This window comes from Pantherophis guttatus, chromosome 1 (assembly GCF_059756535.1).
Source record: "Pantherophis guttatus breed Tessera chromosome 1, ASM5975653v1, whole genome shotgun sequence".
Classification (NCBI taxonomy): domain Eukaryota; kingdom Metazoa; phylum Chordata; class Lepidosauria; order Squamata; family Colubridae; genus Pantherophis; species Pantherophis guttatus.
Window position 1 is genome coordinate 2,067,107 of NC_142063.1, and position 22,514 is coordinate 2,089,620.

General features: G+C 49.8%; 1 protein-coding gene across 2 annotated transcripts in view; it reads left to right on the top strand.

Moving 5' to 3' along the window:
• Positions 1 to 22,514, top strand: part of ACSBG2 (acyl-CoA synthetase bubblegum family member 2) — a 38,593-nt gene that overhangs the window by 14,013 nt on the left and 2,066 nt on the right. Inside the window, exons 1-12 of one of the 2 annotated variants that reach the window (XM_034404334.3) lie at positions 2,710 to 2,923; positions 5,056 to 5,111; positions 5,951 to 6,192; positions 6,468 to 6,556; positions 7,647 to 7,767; positions 9,679 to 9,759; positions 11,161 to 11,310; positions 12,520 to 12,696; positions 14,307 to 14,488; positions 18,353 to 18,586; positions 21,074 to 21,291; positions 22,310 to 22,449. In XM_034404334.3, coding sequence (XP_034260225.1) covers positions 5,102 to 5,111; positions 5,951 to 6,192; positions 6,468 to 6,556; positions 7,647 to 7,767; positions 9,679 to 9,759; positions 11,161 to 11,310; positions 12,520 to 12,696; positions 14,307 to 14,488; positions 18,353 to 18,586; positions 21,074 to 21,291; positions 22,310 to 22,449 — 1,644 coding nt within the window. In that variant the 5' untranslated portion in view covers positions 2,710 to 2,923; positions 5,056 to 5,101. Of the gene's footprint in view, positions 1 to 2,709; positions 2,924 to 5,055; positions 5,112 to 5,950; positions 6,193 to 6,467; positions 6,557 to 7,646; positions 7,768 to 9,678; positions 9,760 to 11,160; positions 11,311 to 12,519; positions 12,697 to 14,306; positions 14,489 to 18,352; positions 18,587 to 21,073; positions 21,292 to 22,309; positions 22,450 to 22,514 lie in introns of those variants that run through there. The other variant, XM_034404333.3, reaches the window with a different exon arrangement.

The following is a 22,514-nucleotide window of genomic DNA, read 5'->3' on the forward strand; positions in this document are numbered from 1 at the left end:
TGGGCTCAGTTATCCAAGGGAGTCTCCAGGAATTACGTGGTCAAGGGGGCTTGGAGACCCCCTAACCGGTTGTGTCTTTTCACAAACTCCTGCTTCAAGCCAGGGTCGGGACAGTTTTCAAAGCCAGCTGGCGAGGCCACTGTGCTTTGCTAGAGAAGCCTCAACCACCCTTTCAGTCGGGGGGGGGGAAGGAATGACGAGCATTCCTCCCTGCCTCGGTTTCCCTTTGGTGTCCCAAACACTTGGAAAAGTGTCACCTTTAAGCCATTTTTGGTCATGGCGAAAGACGGCCCAGAAGTATCTGTCCTAGGCTGGAGGGGTGAAAACCGGCTTCTCTTGGGGAACAGGCCAGGCAAGTAGCAAAGGGCAAAGCCGTTTGCTCACCTTTCTTTTAAGATCTGTTAAGATCCGTGCGGAACCATTGAGCAAATAAAGATTGGGATTACTCCGAGCTTGGGAGGGAGGAGTTAATCCTCTGGACCAGAAGTAGCCCAGATAAAGCCCTGTGGAATTCCGGGAATACGGCATCCAGTTTGGTCATCAAGACACAAAAAAGAGGTTGAGTCTTTGGAAAAAGGGCAGAGAAGAGCAACTAAAATGATTAAAGGCCTGGAGACTAAAGCAGGAGAACTGGGTTCGGCCAATCTAGAGAAAAGAAGGACTAGGGGTAACAGGATAACAGTCTTCCAGTATTTGGGGGGGCTGCCCCAAAGAAGAGGGAGACTAATTATTCTCCAAAGCACCTGAAGGCAGGACAAGAAGCAAAGGATGGAACTAACCAAAGAGAGAAGCAACCTGGAATTAACCTGGAATTAAGAAGAAACCTCTTAACAGTGAGGAGAATTAAGCAGTGGAACTGCTGGCCACCAGAAATTACCACCACCAGCTCCTATTATGGATTCCTTTGGTCCTTCCTACAAGCTCCTTGCTCTTTGGCTTCCTGTGTTTGCCAGAGTTTCTCTTAATCCTCAGCTCAGTGGAAGCTGCCTCCTCTTTGAACTGAAAAAGCCCAGGGTATTTTTTTAAGTTTTGAGGACTTTCCAGCCAGTCTTTTCTTTGCCTTCTGCCCAGGAAGATCCTTGCAAGAGTTTCTGTATGAAAATGCTTCCCAGATCTAGCGGGCGTATGTCCTCTTCTCCCTTTCCATGCAACTGGGGAATCCCAAAATGATGTAATGGACCATTTGCAGAACGTCCCAACTTTAGCTAACCAGGTTTGAGATGCGAGTGAGGGTCCCAGTGAAAAAGAACAGATGTCAGGGTTCCAAGTAATACTCCCACGAAAAATAGGACAGGCTGATTCCACAGAGAATGTGATTTATTGGAAGTATCGTATTGGCACAGGCTGGTGAAAACCGACTCTGAATATTCCCACCAAGTTAAAAGTAAAAGTTTTTCCCCTTCCCCAGTCACATGGTCCAATCATCGTGTCGCCTGGTTGCCTGGTAATGTCACTCCGCCTCTTTCCGACCACCTGTGGGAATGACCTTGGTTCCCAAGAGAAAGTATTTTGTTTTGGCTACAAACTGCCTCCCTAACCGTCAGCTCCAACGCTGAAGCTAGAAAATGGCCTGGCTCAGCCCAACTTCAGAGTTGACAACAGAACCGAAAGCATGGCTCTCCAACCATGGCAACTTTAGGGCTTGTGGACTTCAATCCCCAGAATTCCTCAGACCAGGTTGGAGAGCCCTGGGGTAAAGCAACTTCAGCATGGATTGGGCCTGTCTTTGCAATTTGATTTTAACAAGAGGGAGCAAGGAAAGTTGGAAAAAACGAAAGGAAGGAAGAAAAGAAAGGAGAAGGAAGGAGAGTTGGAAAGAAAGATGAAGGAAGGATAGATAGAAAGAAGGAAGGGAAAATGAAAGAAGGAAAGAGGAAGGAAGGGAAGGAAGAAAAAAGGAAGGGAAGAAAAAGAAAGAAAAAAGGAAGGAAGGAAGAAAGAAAGAAAAAGAAAAGAAAGAAAGAAAGAGCCTTGATAGTACAGAGGTCTACGCACCCTGTTATTAACACAGCTGCCTGCAATTTCTGCTGGTTCGAATCTCTCCAAGGCTCAAGGTTGACTCAGCCTTCCATCCTTTCTAAGGTAGGTGAAATGAGGACCCGGTTTGTGGGGGCAATAAGCTGACTTTGTATAAAATATACAAAAGTATGAAGACTATTGCTTAACGCATTGTAAGCCGCCCTGAGTCTCCGGAGAAGGGCGGCATATAAATCAAATTAAAAAAAGAAAAAAGAAAAGAAAAGAGAAGAGAAGAGAAGAGAAGAGAAGAGAAGAGAGAGAAAGAAAGAAAGAAAGAAGAAAGAAAGAAAGAAAGAAAGAAAGAAAGAAAGAAAGAAAAGAAAGAAAGAAAGAAAGAAAGAAAGAAAGAAAGAAAGAAAGAAAGAAAGAAAGAAAGAAAGAAAGAAAGAAAGAAAGAAAAGATTCTGAATGGTCTCCTATAATGTCAGAGGGATATAAATTCTTGGGCCTGGCAAATTTTAGCAGAAACCTACGCCCAGGAGCCTTGAAAAAGTCGTGAATGCAGCATTGAGGGCACGGGGGCTGCCGAAGAAGCTGGTTTGGCCAAGTAGACCCTGCTGTTCCCCGCGTGGAGCAGCCGCATCAAGTTTGCCCCCCGTTGCCCAGGGCAGCTCCAGCCAGCCCTTTTGCCGGCAAGGGCAGAACCCTGGAGGGCTGGCGCTGCGGGTGAGGTCACAAGCAGCCCTTCCGGAACTCCGGGGCTGGCAGAAAGCAGCTGCCCATCGCTGCGGAGGGCACCCTCCTGCCCAGGGGCAGGGAGAGGGTGCCCTTTTGGGGGACCGCGGGGCTCTCCGGAAGACCAGTCACCACAGCCCACCAAGTCCAACACTAAAAGATGCCAAATAACAAACGGCAAACCACGGTGCCGCCTGCTACGGGAGAGGAATAACGGAACAGGGCCCAGGTGTGTCTCGGTGTGATTGTGTTTGCATGGCGGATGTGGAAGCCAGGCAGCCGCTGCTAATTCCAACAAGGACAGAAACTGGAGCATGGGGGGGGGTCATTCCTCCCCCTGAGACTGGGGGGCAGGGGGACAGTCATTTTCCATAGGGGCAGAATTCTTCCCGGTAACTGGGTGAGGACCCCAGACCCTGAGGCCTCACTCCAGGGTCTCCGTTCTGAGTCAGAAGATTGACAGACGGCCCCAACAGAATAACCCACGTTTGAAGGGGACCTTGGAGGTCATCTAGTCCAACCCCCTGCTCAAGCAGGAGACCCGGACAAGTGGCTGTCCAGTCTCTTCTTGAGAACTTCCAGTGATGGAGCACCCACAACTTCTAGAGGCAAGCCGTCCCGCTAATTAATTACCAGAATGACAGTATTGGAAGGGACCTCGGAGGTCTTCTAGTCCAACCCTCTGCTCAAGCAGGAACCCTCTCCTATTCCAGACCAATGGTGGTCCAATCTCTTCTTAATAACCTTCAGTGTTAAAGCACCTACGACTTCTGGTGGCAAGCAGTTCCACTGGTTAATTGTCCTCACTGTCAGGAAGTTTCTCCTTAGTTCCAGGTTGCTTCACTCCTTGATGAGGTTCCATCAAGGAGAGAACCAGCCTAGCACTAAGGAGAAATCATTTTCTTTGGGGGCAAAATTCTTCTGGGTATCTGGGTGAGGATCCCAGACGCAGGGGCATCACTCCAGGGTTTCCGTTCTGATTCGGAAGATCAAGAGATGGTCCTAGAGTGGAACCGTCTCACATTTATGACCGGTCGCAGTCCTATGATGGAGATTTGTGAGCCTTTTTATTCTGCTGATTTCTGGCCAAAAAAAATAAATAAATAAAAAAAAAAGGCCATTGGGGAAACCGGATTTGCTTAACCGCCACATGGTTCCGTTAACAACCATCGTTAAAAAAAGGTGGTAAAATGAGGTCCAATTCAACTTACAATGGAAATTCCAGTCGCAGTTTTGGTTGTAAGTCACAGACTACCTGTATGAAATTTAGCTCCCAGAATCCCAGTCCATGGATGGATAGATGGATGGATGAGAGAGAGAGGATAGATGATAGATGGATGAAATTGGATACAGAGAGAGAGAGAGGATGACAGAGGATGAGAGAGAAAGAGAGAGGATTGATAGATGATAAAAGGATGAAATTGGAGAGAGAGAGAACAAATAGGATGACAGAGAGAGACAGAGATGGATGGATAGGGATGGATGATCTTAAATCCCTGAGAGGTTGAAGCATTTTCCACCCTCCTGGCCAAGGGCAGAGATGAAAGGGTGGCTCTCCCTTGAGGGATCCATGCTGCAGATCTCCAGAAACCGTGGCTTGGTTGCCACTCCCTGCTTTGTGGCAGGTTTCCTCGTCCCTCTCCCCCCCTCCCCACGGGCAGAAATGCCAGCTGTGGCACAGGGGAAACACGCTGGCATTAGCCCTGCTTCGAGACCCCCCCATCTCTCCTCTCCCCTCTTAGGGAAATCAAGGGCTTCAGTCCCGTGACTGGGACAGCTGGCACTTTTTGGGGGGAGGGGGAGCTCTCTGCATCCCCCTCCCCAAAATATCCTGCTCACAATTGCCCTGCCCCAGCTCTGGTGTAGAATTAGCCGCTGCTGCTTTGCCCATGGACCGAGCGAGGGTGCAGCCTGGCTCCCTGCCCTGGGGATCAAATCATCCGGAGAGTCCTTCTCCCAGCCCTCCTTCCTTGTTTGGGGACAGGGTCCTGAAGAGTGGGGTGGGGGGGTTTCCTCACGGCAGGAGGGAGATTAAGCTGGGAAAGTGACACGGACCAGGACCAGGGACGCAGGGAGAAATCTGAAGTTCCTTTTGCTCCTGGGGGACAAATAATTTGGCTCGGGGGTCCCCAATCTTTGCAGCAGAGAGAGGGGGGGAAGAGAGGGGAACCGTGCAAGCGATGGGCTGGCCTGCCCACACATGTGCATGCAGTTCGCCTGCAAATGGAGCTGTATGAGCGTGCGTGCTGACCCGCCACTTAACGTGGCTCAGGTGTGAGTAGGTCACAGTCCTGTAGTGGGACGGAGGATGGGGGGGATCAGGGACCCCTGGTCTGACTTTTTCTTTCGGTTTTCCTGCAGAGCTAAGCCCCAGCCCCAGCAGCCTGCGGAGGAGCCGGAAGCTGAGATGTCGAAAGGTAGGAAAAAGGTGGAAAGGACACCACCAGGAGACCCAAGCCTAGCTGGCAGGGACGGTTTAGCACGGTGTTTCTCAAGAGTAGCCGTTTTTAGTCAGAGTAAGAAACATTTTACGAGGCCGTTGTAACGTTAGCCGTCATTAAACGAACAGTCGTAAGTGGAGGACTGCCGATACATCTTAGTCCTCGACTTGCGTCCAATGGTTCAAACTAATGACAGCCTTGGGGAAACGTGATTTACGACCTGTATTCACAGCTGAGCTTCCGTGCTGAGTTTGTTCAGGGGTAGGAGGAGAATAATGAATTTCACCTCTCTCTCTCTGGGTAAAGATTCCACGGCCGCTTGTGGAATTTTTTTTACCCACCGAGAGAGGTGAAATCCATTATTCTCCTCCTACCCCTGAACAAACTCAGCACGGAAGCTCAGCTGGCAAACACTTAACACAGTGACACACCACGCTACCTACCCCTCTCACAGTCAAGTGATCGCCAATTCAGATGCTTGGCCGCCGGCTCACTTAATAACCGGCTGCAATATCCTGCAATATCACAAAAATAGGACTTACGTCTTTTTTGGGGGGCCGATTTCTGGCAACCAGCAAAGTCCATGAGGGAATCCAGATTCACTTAACAACCGCATCGATGCAGTTAACCCCTAGGGTTCAAGAAAGGGCATAAAATGGGGCCAAACCCACTTAACAAACAGGCTCCCTTGTCATTGTAAGTTGAGGACCACTTCTAATAGGGGGGGAAGCGACCTGGGAGGAACCTGGGAAGGGGGATTTTTCCTTTTCCGACCGTCAGAGAACAGGACGATGTCCTTGCCTGCTCCCTTCCAGGGCCAGCCCCCGGAGGTGGGGGTCTATGGACCACCAAGCGGGATGGAGAAGTCAAGCTGCGGATGGACGCGAGCGGCATGGGCTCCGAGATCCCCATCACCGTCCACGACCTCTTCCTGGCCACCGTGCAGAAATACGGCCACTTCCCGGCGCTGGCTTCGAAAAAGCAGGGCCAGTGGTCCAAGCTGAGCTTCTGTCAGTACTACGAGGAGTGCCGCAAGAGCGCCAAAAGCTTCCTCAAGGTCTCAGCGGGGGGGGGGGGGGCAGGGAGAGAATTAGGGTGGGGGGACGCGCATGGTCTCTGCACAGTGTCGCCATCGGTTCACGGCAGCCCTGCGAGATAGGGCGGCTGCAGGGGTGGCAGAGGTGGGACTGGGTTGTCTTGGGAATCCGGGGGTGGGGAGGATTTTGGGGGCCGGGGGCGGGCAGCGGGTGCTCTGAGGTGGGGGTGGCAAAGGGGAACATCCGAGGGGAGGGGGAGAGGAGTCTCCCTGACGTCTCTGCCCTTCTCCCACAGCTGGGCCTGGGGCGATTCAACAGCGTTTGCATCCTGGGCTTCAACTCCCTGGAGTGGTTCCTGGCCGACATCGGCGCCATCTTTGCTGGGTAAGGAGAAGACCCTGCCCCCCCCCCCATCCTCCCCTCTTGGGAAAAGAAAAGGGGGGTTCCCCACCTGCAGAGATTGACAACTTCTCCGATGCCGAGGGTTCAAGTCCAGCCCCTTCTTCCCTCCCTCCCTCCCTCCCTTCTGCTCTTCTCTCTTAGGCTTCGGGTCAGGGCAGAGGGGAGGGGTCTCTCCCCCAGCCTTTGAAGGGGAGCCCCCCCCCGCCGCCTCAGGGTGCCCCTTCCTTGGAGCTTGAGATGATTCCGCAGACCTTCAGGGTCGAGTTTAGCAGCTGACTGCTAAGACTTTCATCCTTATTGTTCAATCTGCTTCTGGGTTGCTCTGTTCTCCAATAAAGGAGAATATTTGTAGCTCAGGGTTGAAATGAAGGGACCCTTGGAGGTTTCCTTCAGACGTTTCATGAGCCTACTAGGGAACATCATCAATGCAAACTCCTTCCCCTTTTAGCACTGATGGCTTGAAATGTCTGCAAGAAAACCTCCAAGCTCGGAGACCCCCAAGGACCCCCCAGTCCTCCTCCTCCTCCTCCCTTCCGCCACCTCCCTGCAAACTCCCATTTCCTGCAAGAAACCACCAAGCTCATTTTTAAATGTAAATTTTAATTTGTTTTAAATTATGGGGTATTTTAAATTCAGCCAAATTACTTAATCCATTTTTAATTTATTTTAAACTTTTGTATTTATGTGTTTTATCTTGTGGCTGTTCACCGCCCTGAGTCCTTCGGGAGAAGGGTGGTATAGAAATTTAATAAAATAAATAAATAATAAATAAATAGAGCTGCTCCTCCTCCTCCTCCTGGGGAAGCTGCCCCAGGTGGGTGGGTGAGGGGCTTTCATTGGCACTGCATAGGATGCAGGGGGTCTTTGTCCTGGTGCACAACCATGAGCGATAATTTTCCTCGCTTCCCCGGAAGCCTCTCGGGTGGAAGCCGCAAAGTCTCCAAGGGGTGCACGGTAAGCCTTGAAACCCCCGCCCCAAATGGCAGTGAGCAAATCTCCCCTTTGTCTCTGCCAATGGGGGCGGGGGGGGGAGAGGTGGGCTTTGAAAGGGGGCTGCACGTTCTCTTTGCAGGGGGTTTGCCGTCGGCATCTACACCACCAACTCCCCCGAGGCCTGTCACTACGTCGCGGAGAATTGCGGGGCCAACATCATTGTGGTGGAGAACGACAAACAGCTGCAGAAAATCCTGGAGGTGAGAGCCAGACTCGGGGGGCTCGGGAAGGGAGCCTGGGAGGTCTTCTAGTCCTCCCTCCGGCCCAGGAGAGGATTCTTCCGGAAGGCTTCCAGGGATGGAGCAGCCACGGCTCTGGGAGTTTGGATAGCCCACCAAACCTTTTGAGGTGGCCTATCTCTCTCTCTCTCTCTCTCCCCCAGCAACTTTAAGATGGGCGGGCTTCAACTCCCAGAATTCCCCAATTAGGGGAATTCTGGGAGTTGAAGTCTACACACCTTCCCAGGTGCCAAGGTTGAGAAACACTGCCTTGAGACTGTGTCTTTTGGATGGCTGTGTATGGATGCACTAAAATTGGTGCGGGGATGTTGCATTCACAAATTGTATGTCACTCTGAAATATATTGTGGCCGAATCAGAGGAGGAGGAGGCGGTATGGGAGTCAGGATTAGCATCAGGGCAACCTGGGAGCTCCGAGGGGGAAGAGGGGATGGAGCTGTCAGAGAGAGAGAGACAGAGGCGGAGCCTGGGCCGTCCGTCAGCCCTCAGATGGAGAGTCAACAGCCCCCAGGTCTGGAGGTGGCTGGTGTGGAAGAGGAGGAACAGCTGGGTCCAGTGCCTGACGTGCAGATACACAGAAGGCAGAGGAGAGGAGATCACTGGAAATCTATGGGCCGGTCCTTAGGACGGAAGAGCCACCACTACTAGTGAAGCCCCACCTTAGCTCTGGGGAGAAAAGGCAGGGGGCGGAGATGAATAGGTGTGGCAGACAACTATTCATCTCCCTGCCGGACAGATTTGTTAGCCTGCGGTGAGAGAGATGTCAGCGTTCCAGCGCTGACATATGAAAGGAGAGGAGAAGCTTGAACTTTTGCCTACTTAATTCCTTTGAAGATTCTGTTTCCTCGGAGATGGGAGGAGGGGGCACATTCCTGTGATCTGACGGAGATGGGATGAGGAGAGTGGCTTGGAAGATAGCCAATGAGACGCAGAGAATTGGGGATCGGAAAGGGAGGGCTTGGGGGGGGGGCAAAGGTCAGTGCTGACCGCGAAAGAGCCAGGGACAGATCACTGTGCTCAATAAAGAGAAAATTTCCTCAAAGATCGGCAGTTTGGAAATTCATTTATTTTGAGATAGCATCGAAACCTGACAAGAGAGACATTTTTTGTCAGGGCTGCTAATAAAAGAATCTTTAACTTCAGAGGGTTGTTTGGAGAGCTGGGTCAGGACAATTAGTTTATTCAACATATTTCTATGCCGCCACCAATAGTAGAACAAGGCTCACTTGCGTGCCTTGTAGAAAAAAGTCTTACAACCCACAGTTGAGCCCCAAATTTCTGCTGCTAAGCAACACACTAAGTGAATGCTGACCCATTTTAGTTAAGTGAATCGTTGCAGTTCTTAAGCTAGTCACGTGGTCGTTAAGTGAATCTGGCTTCCCCTATTGATCTGGGGATCACGTGACCCCTGGGACACTGCAACCGTCATAAATGGGAACCCGTTGCCTGAGTTTGGATCCCGTGACCATGAGGATGCTGCAATGGCCGTAAGTCGCTTTATTCAGTGCCATTGTAACATTGAACAGTCACTAAACGGTCATAAATTGAGGACTAACCTGTATAAAAGCAAAACAAGAGCACAAGAGCGCTCCAACCATAGGAATATAGATAGTCCTCGTTTAGCGACCACTGGCAGTTGCAAAGTAACAACATTACAGCCGATCCTCACATTTATGACCTTTGCACGTCTGGAAAGCTGTTAATCGCATTGTAAGTCTGAGGGTGGTTTCATTTAGCGACCACTTTGTTTAATGACCTAGTTGCCATTAACTTCCAACTGGAGGGAGTGGGTGATTTTTTTCAGGGGGTTTATTGGGAATCCCAGTGAAGGCATTGGGGGTGAAGGGTCTCTTGTTTTGCCCCCCCCTCCCAGGTGGAGAAAAAACTTCCTCTCCTAAAAGCGATCATCTACTGCAGCAAAGACATCAAAGAGAAAAGGCCCAACCTCTACAGCGTGAGTAGCTTCCCTTCCTTTCCGGGGGTCCTCGACTTACAACCAGAATTTCCACAGCTAAACCAGGCAGCTGTTAAAGTGAATTCGCACGTGGGATTTTACGGACTGTTTCCCCCCAGTGTTTAGGCAAACCACTGCAGTTGTTGAAGTGAATCATTCGGTCGTTAAGCGAATACAGCCTTCCCCCCCACACCCCACCCCATTAACTCTGCTTGCTAGGAAGGTCGCCCAAGGCGATCGTTTTGACCCCAAGTCAGCTGTTCCCTTAAAGGGGGCGCCTAAAACCTTGCGCCCCACACCTCCCAATGCACCAACGTGGGTCTAGCCCAGTGATGACTAACCTTTTTGCCATCGCCTGCCAAAAGTGGGGGGAGTGCGGGGGGGTCGTGTGCGTGCATGCCCACACCCTTAATTCTATGTGCCCTGTCCCCCTCCCCCCCACTTTTGGCACATGATGGCCCGGTGGGCCTGTTTTTCACCCTCCCCAGGCTCCAGAGGCTTTCTAGGAGCCTGAGGAGGGTGAAAACAGCCTTCCCTACCCTGCGGGGGCCCTCCAGAGGCCAGAAACAGCCTGTTTCCCAACTTCTGGTGGACCCAGAAGACCTGAAAACCAGCTGGCCAGCGTGTGCATGCCCGCTGGAGCTGAGCTCGCGTGCCCACCGATGTAGCTCTGCATGCCACCCATGGCACGCATGCCATAGGTTCACCATCACGGGTCTAGCCGCTGTTGTGGCTCCGTTACCTGAGCCTGTGTCATCGGCAGGAGAGGACTCCGAGAGTGAAGGAGAGGAGTTGGCAAGGCCTCCCTCTCCAGGACCCTCCTCTCTGGCAATGCCTTCGGTGTCCGCCCCAGGGCAAAAGATAGGGCCGGGGCCAAGCACGTCCACGCAGCCACAGGTGGACAGTAATGAGGGAGATGAGTCTTGGCTGGATCCACGCCAGCGTCGCAGAGATAAGCGCGCGCAACAGAAGAAAAGGCGTGCCCGAGATTAGGCTGAGTCACTGGACCACGCCCCACAGGGTATAAAAGGGAGCGTGGTGGCCAGTCAAACCTTGTGACGAACAAAGCTGAAAGCTTCCACGCCATTCTGCATTGCTGGACTTTTGCTATAGACTTTGCTGGAGTATCTCTGGATTTAAGTTACTCTGTAATTACTGAACATTTTACTTTGATGTACCAGAAGCGGAGAGATGTTATCTCTTCCCTTCGTGAATAATAAACTCTTGGCAGGCAGCCACTAGGTTGCTGCCAAGTTCCGTTATCATAAGGATAAGGATTTTGTCGGCTGGTTTGGTTTTTAACTCTTGGACATCTGTTGGTGTGTGTGCGTGTGGGACGGGGACAGAACAGCCGCCTCCTCCTCACCCGAGGCTGTGGGTTTTTTTTTTCCTTCCGGCTAGTGGGACAAGTTCATGGCCCTGGGCAGCTCCGTCCCGGATGAGCAGCTGGACCAGGTCCTGGCCAGCCAGAAGCCCAACCAGTGTTGTACCATCATCTACACGTCGGGGACAACCGGGAACCCCAAAGGAGTCATGCTCAGCCACGACAACGTAAGTGCCTGCTTGCCTGGGACCCTGGGGAGGGGGGGATGTTTAGGAGGGGGGTCTCCCAACCTTGGCAACTTTATGACCTGTGGACCTCAACTCTCAGAATGCCTCAGCCAGGTTTGCAAGAGCAAATGAGCAGGTTGCGAAGATGTTACCGCATTTCCTGCCTTTTGCAGACCAATCTGTATGGGGCATTTAATATTTAAATGAGTGCCTAGGGATCGTTTCCGGCATCCAAGTCACAGTTGTCCCAAAGGTGCTTTTTTTTTTTTTTTTTCCAAGAGGCAACCGGACTTTCTTGGTTTTTCCTTGAAGACGTTTCGCTTCTCATCCAAGAAACTTCTTCACTTCATCAGCATTATTGAAGAATTGAAGAAGCTTCTTGGATGAGAAGCGAAACGTCTTCATGGGAAAACAAAGCTCAGGTGCCTTTGCAGGGAAAAAAGCACCTTTGGGGCATTTAAATGAGTGCCTGAAGAAACTTATAAATATTCACCCTGGAATAAACCTTGAACATTTAACGCTCCTCCCAGCCCTTCTCTGACCTAATTTAAATAGCATTTGCTGGTTTTTTACTGAAGCGAAGAAGGATTCCTTTCCTTTCTAGCTTTGTAACTCCGTTTTCAGATCAGTCTCAAAGAGGCTTGTTTTTCAAGAGGCAACCGGACTTTCTGATTTTCCCTTGAAGACGTTTCGCTTCTCCTCCAAGAAGCTTCTTCAGTTCTGACTGGATGGTGGGGAATGGAAGGAGCTGAAGAAGCTTCTGGGATGAGAAGCGAAGCGTCTTCAAAGAAAAAATAGCTGAACGGACCGTGTTGTAGACCGGAGATAGATGATGTGGTCAGCACTTCCAAGAAGGCTCCGTGTCCATTTGCAGCACTCAGGTGACCCTGAGGACACAGATAAAACCCCCCAAGTGGCCTCAAGGACTCTCTGAAAGCTTCTCAGATGAGAAGAGAAACCTCTTCAAAGAAAAACAAAGGAAGTCCAGTTGTCTCTTGAAAATAAAAGCACCTTTGGGACAACCAGGACCTGGAGGACTGAGAAGCTCCGTAGAAGTTTTCAGATCGGGAAACCTTTGTGAGAACTCGGGTTGTGGGGTTGTGTTTCCTTGGGGTGTCGTAATAGCCCCAGAGGTGGCCTGAGGTTCCTGTGTGAATCCGCGGGGGCTAGGCGTCCCTCCGTGGCAGCCACGCCGTCTTTGCCTTGCAGATCACGTGGACGGCCAGGGCGGCCGGAGAGTACGTGAACCTGAAGACGGCCTGGGAGGGCCAGGAGAGCGTGGTCAGCTACCTGCCACTGAGCCACATCGCCGCGCAGATGATCGACATTTGGCTGCCCATCACCTTTGGCGTGGAAACCTACTTTGCGCAGCCCGACGCTCTGAAGGTTAGTTCCTGTGTCTGCTGCTTCTCCCTTTAAGGGGGGCTTTTGCGGTGTTATCCTTTTACCCACAATTGCAAGAATAACAGAATGGCAGCGCTCGGAGGGACCTTGGAGGTCTTCTAGTCCAACCCCCTGCTCAAGAAGAAAACCCTATGCCATTCCAGACAAATGGTTGTCTAATCTCTTTTTAAAAACCTCCAGTGATGGAGCAACCAAAACTTCTGGAGGCAAGTCGTTCCACGGGTTGATTGTTCTAACCATAGCGACCCTGCGAGGTAGGCTGGACAATGGGTCAAAATTGAAAGAGAAGTTAACTATTGCCTTAATTTGAGCTCAGCTTTTAGTGACCCCCCCATGGGTATGTTCAGTGGTGGGATTTCCTAGTGGTGCACCATCCTGGTGTTCGGGGATCAGCTGAGCTTGGCTAGGTGCTGCCCCCTAGTGGGGAGAGCAAACATCCCTTTAGGTACAACTCGATTCCTTCTTATAGGCAGGTCTCGTTTTACATCTGCTCTGTTTAGCAACCACTTGAAGTTACAACAGTGCTGGAAAAGTAAACATTATGACAGGCACTTACAACTGCTGCAGCACCCCAGAGTCACCCGATCACCATTTGCGAATTTCACGTCCGGCTTCTGACAAGCAGAGTCAATGGAGAAGCCAGCAGTAAAATCACAACATGAGGTCTTGCTTAATAACCGGATGGGAAGTGTTTACAGTCTGTCACAATCACACTGTGTTTCATTTAACAACGGTGTTACTTAACAACAGAGTGACTAGTCCGTGTTGTAATCATTAAGTCAGAACTGCCTGTTAAGTTTTGGCAGTGAGGGATACAGATGTTTTCACTTCCCAGTTGATACTTTGGCTGTGGGATTTCCTGGTGGTCTCTCATCCGTATGCTAGCTTGATTGGTTTCTACTTGGCATTTTCTGATTTGCTGAGGTCAGCCAGTTGTTGCTATCACAAACCCTTGATTTAGAAGCAAAGAGCCCCTTTCTGAGGAAGATGGTTGACTAAGTTATAGGGTGGGTGGGTGGATGGATGGATGGATAGACAAAGACAGACAGACAGACATAGATGATAGATAAGATAGACAGACAGACAGACAGACATGATAGACAGACAGATACAGAAGATAGATAGATAGATAGATAGATAGATAGATAGATAGATAGATAGATAGATAGATAGATAGATAGATAGATAGATAGATAGATAGATAGATAGATGGTGGATGGATGGATGGAAAGGTAGGTAGGAAGACAGACGTAGATATGGATAGAGAGGAATAGATGGACAAACAGATAAACGGATGGATACATAGACATAGAGATAGATGGCTAGACAAATTGATGGATAGACAGATAGAAAAATAGACAGACAGATGGATATATAGAGAGAGATAAGCAGATGGATAGATAGGTAGATAGATAAACAGAAAGACAGATAGATAAATGAAAGCAATATCCCAAAGGGGAGGGGGCCAAAATGCAATATTCCTGGGGGCTCAGGGTGGGATTTCCTCCAGCACCCCCCCCCCTTTTGACTCGGCTTCCCAGCCCTCTTCTCTGTTCATCCCCCCGACCGCCTCCTTTGCCTTGGTCCGGCAGGGCAGCCTGGTGGACACCTTGCGAGAAGTGAGACCCACGGCGTTCATGGGCGTCCCCCGTGTGTGGGAGAAGATGCAGGAGCGGATGAAGTCGGTGGGGGCCAAGTCCTCCACGCTGAAGAAGAAGATTGCCGTGTGGGCCAAAGCCGTGGGGCTGGAGACCAACCTGAAGCGCATGAACGGGTACGAGGCTGAGGGGTGGGGAGGGGCAGAGCTGAGGGGTGGGGAGGGGCAGTTGCAGCCTCTGTTTTATGGGTCTGGGGTCGGAAAAGCCCCTTCCCGCCAAAGGACGAGGCTGCAATAGTGGGAGAAGCTTTCATTAGGTATAAAAGTGGGCAGGGGTTTTAAATTTGGGACCCCCAAATTAAGGGGCGGGAGGGAGGCAGAAGCGGCTTGGATAGCCTCTGCAAGGTGTGAACCTTTCAGGACCATCCCCAGGTTAATCTGCAGCCCCCTCCTGCCAATTCTGAGCCCGCCATGCCATCTGCTTCCCTGGGCACAGCGGCTACACCCAACTGGGCAGATGGCCTGTTCAATCAAAAAAGCCCAGCCCCCTTACAAAGGAGGACATTTCCCCCCCCCCCACCAGAACCCCCCACGGGTTGCTGAATCCAGTTTTCCTGCCTGCGTCTTAACAGGACCTGGGGTGGAGACTCTGCTCATCCTGAGCCTTGGTTAGAGGGTCTTCCTGTTGGTGCCCACTCCTTTTTTTTTTTTTTTTTCCTTGCACGGGTCTGGGGATCCAAAGTTGAAGGTGGGGCTTTGAGGCATTTTCTCTCTACAGCTAGTCCTCACATTACGACCACAATCGAGCCCGTTGCTTCAGTGAGAAATTGGTTAAGTGAGTTTTGCCCCACTTTACGACTTTTCTCGCCACATTTCGTTAAGTGAGTCCCCGCAGTTGTTAAATTAGTAACAGGGTCGTTGAGTGAATCTGGCTTCCCGGTTGACTTTGCTTCTCAGAAAGATGCAAAAGGGGAATTGCCTGACCCCAGGGGCACTGCGACGGTCATAAATACGAGTCAGTTGCCAAGCACCCAAATTTTGATCACAGGGATGGTGGAATAGTCGTTAAGTGTGAAAAATGGCCACAAGTCACTTTTTTCAGCGCCATTGTAACTCCAAATGGTCGTTAAATGAACTGTTGTAAATTGGGGACTGCCTGTGTTCTTTCTTCCTTCCTATTTTCTCTGCAACAACAGTCCTGCGAGGTGGGTAGACTGAGAGAAAAGCCCAAAGTCACCCAGCCGGCTTTAATGCCTAATGAGGGATTAGAATTCACCTTTACAACATTACAACCGTCATAAAATACGAGTCAATTGCCAAGAGTCTGAATTTGCATCAAGGTGACCCTGGGGAAATGGCAACGGTCGTAAGTGTGAAAAAGGGTCATAAATCGCTTTTTTCAGTGACGTTTTGGGCAGGCTGCACTCTGATTGGCTGCTTCCTGGATTGATTATGGAAATTAATGTTAAAAAAAGAGAGAAATGGCCCCTCTTCTGTGCATTGGGTGGCAAGGTAGCCCCCCCCCCCCCCCGGGATGAAAACTTGAACTATGAGCTTTGAAATCCCTTCCTTCCCCTTGAAAATATCTGCAACGGTTCTCAACTGAACCAAAGTTCGTTTAGTGACCATTCAAAGTTACGACAGCATTGGAAAAAAAGTTACTTATGACTGCTTTTTCACATTTAGAATCGTTGCAGCATTCCCTGTGGTCACATGATCGAAATTCAGACATTTGGCAACTGCTTCATATTTATGACCGTCGCAGCGTCCCGAGGGGGGGAGGGTTGTCCCATGATCCTCTTTTTTGTGACCGTCCATGGGGGAAGAAGCTGGATTCGCTTAAACAACTGTGTGGCTAACTTAACTGTAGTGATTCATTTAACTGTGGCAAGGACTGTCTTGCTTAGCGGCCAGTTGTAAGTCAAGGACCGCCTGCATTTCAGTGTTTCCCACATGGCTGGCCGGCCGGGGAATTCTGGGAGTCGAAAGGGTTCATACACCTGAAAGTTGCCAGCGTTGAGAAACTCCGTTTTGTTCGGAGCTTGAGAGAACATGAAGTGCTTTGTTCCTCCTTGGGAATACAAAGTCGTTTCCTCCAAACATTTTATTTTTCTTAAATACACACTGACCTTTTTTTCCCTTTATCTTGATGACGCTTGTTGTGGAAATAGAGACGCATTACTAAGTCCTGCAACGTGACACCTTCCTCCCACTCTTTGGCACCTGGGTTAAAAATAAAAACAGGGAAATCACGTTGAGAGAAACGAGGAAAGATTAAGGAGGAGACTTTTAAAAATAAACAAAAACTGTGTAAGAATGCTTTACGTGTAGTCCTCAACTTATGGAGTGATAAGGCGGGACATCATAGGAGTAGGAATAGGAATAGAAATATTTATTTATTTATTTATTTATTTATTTATTTATTTATTTATTTATTTATTTATTTATTTATTTATTTTTCCAATTTATATACCGCCCTTCTCCCGAAGGACTCAGGGCAGTATATAGCCAAAAGTAAAAGCACACAAATATAAAATTTAAAAACAATTTAAAAGCATATTAAATAATTTGGCCCAGCTATTCAAATAAAACACCCGTTTTAAAATTTTAAAAAATTTAAAAAGTTGAAAAATTAGGCCAGCCCGGCTTGTTGGAATAAAAACATTTTGAGGGCACGGCGAAAGGTGCGCAAATTGGGAATCCTCCGTATCCCGGGGGGCAGTTCGTTCCAGAGGGCAGGTGCCCCCACAGAGAAGGCCCTCCCCCTGGGGGTCGCCAGTCGACATTGTTTGACCGACGGCACCCGGAGGAGCCCCTCTCTGTGGGAGCATACTGGCCGGTGGGAGGCTATTGGTAGCAGCAGGCGGTCTTGTAAGTACCCAGGTCCTAAGCCATGGAGCGCTTCTAGAAATAGAAATAATAGAAATAGAAATAATAGAAATAGAAATTAGAAATAGAAATAGAAATTAGAAAAATAGAAAAATAGAACTCCATTGTGGCTGTAAGTTGAGGACTTCCTGTATTTTGCTATTGTGAGTCACCGAGAAGGTGTTTCTGTTGGGGAGGTGTGCGTAAACCTGACAAAATACTTTTGATTGTGTAACAAGCCTTCTGAATAGTCTCCTCGAGGTGACATTGGCAGCAAACAAATTTAATAAAGGAAATAAAAATAAGGAAATAACCCCACACGCAAAACACAAGTATCCTTGCAATTCTGGGCTCTCTCCTGCCCCATTGGGTCCTTGTGCCCCCATTCAAGTTTGCACCCCTGGTTTTCTGGAATCCGGGCAGCCCCCTTGATGTGACTTGGCCGTCCCAAGTGGTCGGACGTCTTCCCAACCCTTGTCATGGTTCTCCCACCCCACCCCGACTCCTCCGTTCAGAGGAGAAGGGTGAATTTGAGTCTGTGGAGGAAGGAGCCGAGTGTTGGTCAGGATCGGGGAGTGCTATCCTGATGGAGCAGGCTGGGCTAGGATGATCGGACGAGTGACGGGGCCAGGCGAGTTGGAGAGGAGGGTCCCAACGAGGACTGGGAGCAGCTGCCACCCGCTGGCATTGAGGAGGAGGTGGAGTTCACAGGTCCTCCTGATCCAAGGACACATAGGGCAGAGAGGAGGCAGGCACAATGCTGGTCGGCTAGACTACACGTGAGAAGGCAACCTCCGCTCTCGTGAAGGGCTACACCGGGGTCGCCTACTTAACCCCGCCCCGACGACTTGTGTGTTGTGGGAGCAACGTGCCCAATTCCGTGCCTTGTGTGCTCGTGCCGTGTATCCTATCCCGTTCGAATCGTGGACTATTTTCCTGGACTTTACGTGTGCCCGTTGGGCTTGGTTACTCTATGGTGACTCTTGTTGTAGTGAGCACGGAATGCAGATCTGTGCTTTCCGAAGACCTGTTTGAAAAAACACGTGTAGACCTCTTTGTCATACGTGTGTGTGGGGCGGGGAGTGGGGCAGCACAGCCCCTAAAAAGGCTGCAGCCCTTGCAGAGAGAGTAGGTCTTGTTTTGCTCCTGGCCTCATGCGTGTTTTTCCTGCAGGTCCGATGATTGCCCGATGAGTTACCGGTTGGCGAGGGCACTGGTTTATAAAAAGGTCCGGAAAGCGCTGGGTTTGGACCGCTGCGACAAATGTTACACGGGGGCAGCCCCCATCACAAAGGACACCTTGGAGTATTTCCTGAGCCTGGACATTGTGGTCTACGAGCTCTACGGCATGAGCGAAAGTTCGGGACCCCACACCGTTTCGTATCCAACGTCATACAGGATGTCGAGGTAGGATCAAAACTCAACTTACACCCATAGCAAAAGCCGTAGCCCTTAGACTTATATACCACTTCACAGTGCTCTGCAGCCCTCTCTAAGCGGTTTACAGAGTCAGCCTCCTGCCCCCAACAGTCTGGGTCCTCATTTTACTGACCTCGGAAAGGATGGAAGGCTGAGTCAACCTTGAGCCAGTCAGGATCGAACTCCGGGCAGTTGGCATAGCCTGCAATGCTGCATTCTGATCTCTGCACCACCATGGCCCTCCCTCCTCCCTTCCTTCCTTCCTTCCTTCCTTCCTTCCTTCCTTCCTTCCTTCCTTTCTTTCCTCCCTCTCTCCCTTCCTCCCTTTCCACTTAGCACTGACCCTTAAGACTTATATACCGCTTCACAGTGCTCTACAGCCCTCTCTTAGCGGTTTACAGAGTCAGCCTCTTGCCCCCAACAATCTGGGTGCTCCTTTTACCAACCTCGGAAGGATGGAAGGCTGAGTCCACCTGGAGCCGATCAGGATCGAACTGCAGGCAGCTGGCAGTCAGCAGAAGGGTTTTTTTTTTTTTTTTGCTTTAATTTATATGCTGCCCTTCTCCAGAGACTCATTAAACAATAGCCTTCATACTTTTGTATATTTATGCAAAGTCAGCTTATTGCCCCCCACAATCAGGGTCCTCATTTCACCTACCTTTGAAAGGATGGAAGGCTGAGTCAACCTTGAGCCTGGTGAGATTCGAACTTGCAGTAATTGCAAGCAGCAGTTGTTAATCACAGTGCTTTAGTCCACTGTACTACAGGCTCTTGCCTGCAAGACTGCATTCTAACCACTGCGCCATCATGGCTCTCATCCATAGTTGAGCCCAAAATTTATGTTGCTAAGTGAAATGTTTGTTAAGTGAGTTTGCCCCATTTTACAACCATTCTTGCCACAGTTGTTAACAACTGCAGTCGTTAAGTTAATCAAACTGTTGCTCAGTGAATCCGGCTTTCCCATTGACTTTGCTTGTCAGATGGTGGCAAAAGGGGATCACATGAACCCCGGGACATTGCAACCGTCATAAATGTGAGTCCGTTGCCAAGTGTCTGAATTTTGATCATACGACCATGGGGATACTACAAGGGTCGTAAGTGTGAAAATTGGTCATAAGTCACTTTTTTCAGTGCCATTGTAACTTCGAACAGTCATTAAACAAACTGTTGCCTGACCATGGTGATTGAAAAAGAAAGCATGGCATCACGTCAAGCTCATTTTACGACCCTTTTTTGTGGCAGTTGTTAAATAAACGCTGCGGTCATTAAGCAGAGCTATTGTTTGGGGGCCATTTTTGCCAAAAAACTAGAAATAAGTGCCAATTTTCTTCAAAAGAAATATCGTAAATTGCGGTCCTGTGAGGATGGGCTGCTGCAAACTGCCATCAACGCAGATCAGTTGCCAAGGGCTCAAAATATAACCAAATTGGGGAAAGGGGGGGGTGCCATCATAAACAGGTTTGGGCGGAGTCTGTGGTGACTTCGAATGGCCCATTATAAGTTGAGGAAGTCCCGTATTTCTCTTCCAGCTGGGAAGAAACCTGAAGGTTTTTCTTATTGAGGAGTCTCGTGGATGAATTGGCTCCCACGTGTCCATTGCAAAATTTAAATTTCCCAGATGGAGGAGGCTGCCGCATGCTCAGAGGAGCAAGTCACGGGAGAGAATTCCCACAACATTTTGGGGCTGGGTTCCCTGGCACGACCGGCTGTGTTGTGCCGAAATTTCTGGCTGAGATTTGAAAGCTCTCCGCCAAGCGTTAGAGGTGCAAGCAGATTGTTCTGTTTGTTGTGCAAACACTCAGAAAGCCCAGATTTCAAGTGTGGCGTTGGGGAGCTGTTAACATGGGCCTCTTGCATTTTTACGGTTTGGGAGAGTAAAAGCTGAAAGACGGGGGGAGAAATAAAATCTGAATTTTATTTTATTTTTTAAAACCCAAGCAGAGCAAGTTCTGAGTAAAAGGACCTGAATAGGGGAAATACCAAAAATGTTGTAAACATTTGGGTGGCCGTGTCAGAAATTCAGTGCAGCAAGGTTTCCTGCCTGAGCAGCGGGTTGGAATAGAAAGTCCTCAAGGTCCCTTCCAACTCTCTTACCTAGCACTGATGATGTTACCTAGATAGGGTAGTGAAACGTCTGCAAGAAAACAAGCAAGCTCAGAGAGCACCCAGGAGCCCTCAATTCTGTTATTCTGTTAAGCTCTCGATTTAATGGGGAAGGAACGCTTGTTAAATCAGACGCTAAACACAGATTGTCTGTTGCATCCAAGCTTCTCTGAACTGAAGACTGTTAAATCAGGATGCGTTGTTTTGTTAAGCGAGGGTCTCAAGCTTTAATAATTAGGTTTTCTTTTATAATCATGGTATGTGTGTGTGTGTGTGGAGACTCTGCTGTGCTTTACCGCAGTGGGCAGTCTGTGTATGGGGCACGCTCGCCAGCCCTTTGCTTGACCCCTTCCCCCCCCCTCCCCTCCCCAGCTGCGGCAAGGAAATTGCAGGCTGCCAGACAATGCTTTTCAAGACAGACCAGGAAGGAGTCGGCGAGGTCTGCTTTTCTGGTCGCCATGTCTTTATGGGCTACCTGAACATGGAAGACAAAACGAAAGAAGCAATTGACGACGAGGGCTGGCTCCATTCCGGGGATCTGGGCCGGCATGATGAGGACGGCTTCCTGTACATCACGGGGAGGATCAAAGGTAATCCACTTCCCTGGGTCATGAGAGAAAGTCTCCAGGGAAGGTCACAAACGGCAGTCCCGTGTCCTTGGGACGCTGCAGCTGTCATAAATACATACCGGTGGCCAAATATCTAGAGAGATTCTCAGTCCTCCAGGTCCTGGTTGTCCCAAAGGTGCTTTTTCAAGAGGCAACTGGACTTCCTTTGTTTTTCTTTGAAGACATTTCGCTTCTCATCCAAGAAGCTTCTTCAGCTCTGACTAGAAGGTGGGGAATGGAAGGACTGATACTCCTTGCAGGCAGCTGGTCATTTGCATCCTTTTTAGAGAGTCGTTGAGGCCACTTGGGGGTTTGTCTGTGCCCTCAGGGTCTCCTGAGTGGTGCAAATGGGGATGGAGCCGCCTTGGAACTGCTGAACATCCTGCAGAAAGCACAACTCCACAACACAATCCTTTCAGCAGCTCCAAGGTGACCCTGAGGACACAGGTAAACCTCCAGGTGGCCTCAGTGACTCTCTCAAAGGATGCAAATGACCAGCTGTCTGCAAGGAGTATAAATCCTTCCCTTCCCCAAAGGTGCTTTTTCAGGAGGCAGCTGGATTTTCTTGTTTGTTTGTTTTTGTTTGTTTGAAGACATTTCGCTTCTCATCCAAGAAGCTTCTTCAGCTCTGACTTCCCAACCATCCTGTCAGAGCTGAAGAAGCTTCTTGGATGAGAAGCGAAACGTCTTCAAAGAAAAACAAAGGAAGTCCAGTTGCCTCTTGAAAAAGCACCTTTGAGACTACCCGAAACCAAGTCCCTCGATTTTGATCACACGACTGTGGGGTGCCGCAACGGTCGTAAAGATGAAAACCAGTCATAAGTCACTTTCTCCAAGGTGATCGGAATTCGGAGTGGTCACTAAAGGAATGGTTGGAAGGCTAGGATTACCGGTTTCTGCAGCAAGCAAGCTGTGGTTTATCCCGTAGGCTGCAAGCGTGAACCGAGTGGCTTTTCTTAGGGGGGTTCTGACGCCAGGGCCTCCGCCATTTCTGTTCCAGAGCTAATCATCACTGCGGGGGGAGAGAATATTCCCCCAATCCCGATTGAAGATGCTGTCAAGGAGGCAATCCCCATTATCAGCAACGTCATGTTGGTGGGAGACAAAGCCAAATATCTCGTCATGCTGATGACCCTTAAGGTGAGTGCTGGGTTTTCTCCTGCCTCCCCTAGGCACCCCGGGACCCAGAGGGTAGGGGAGACAAA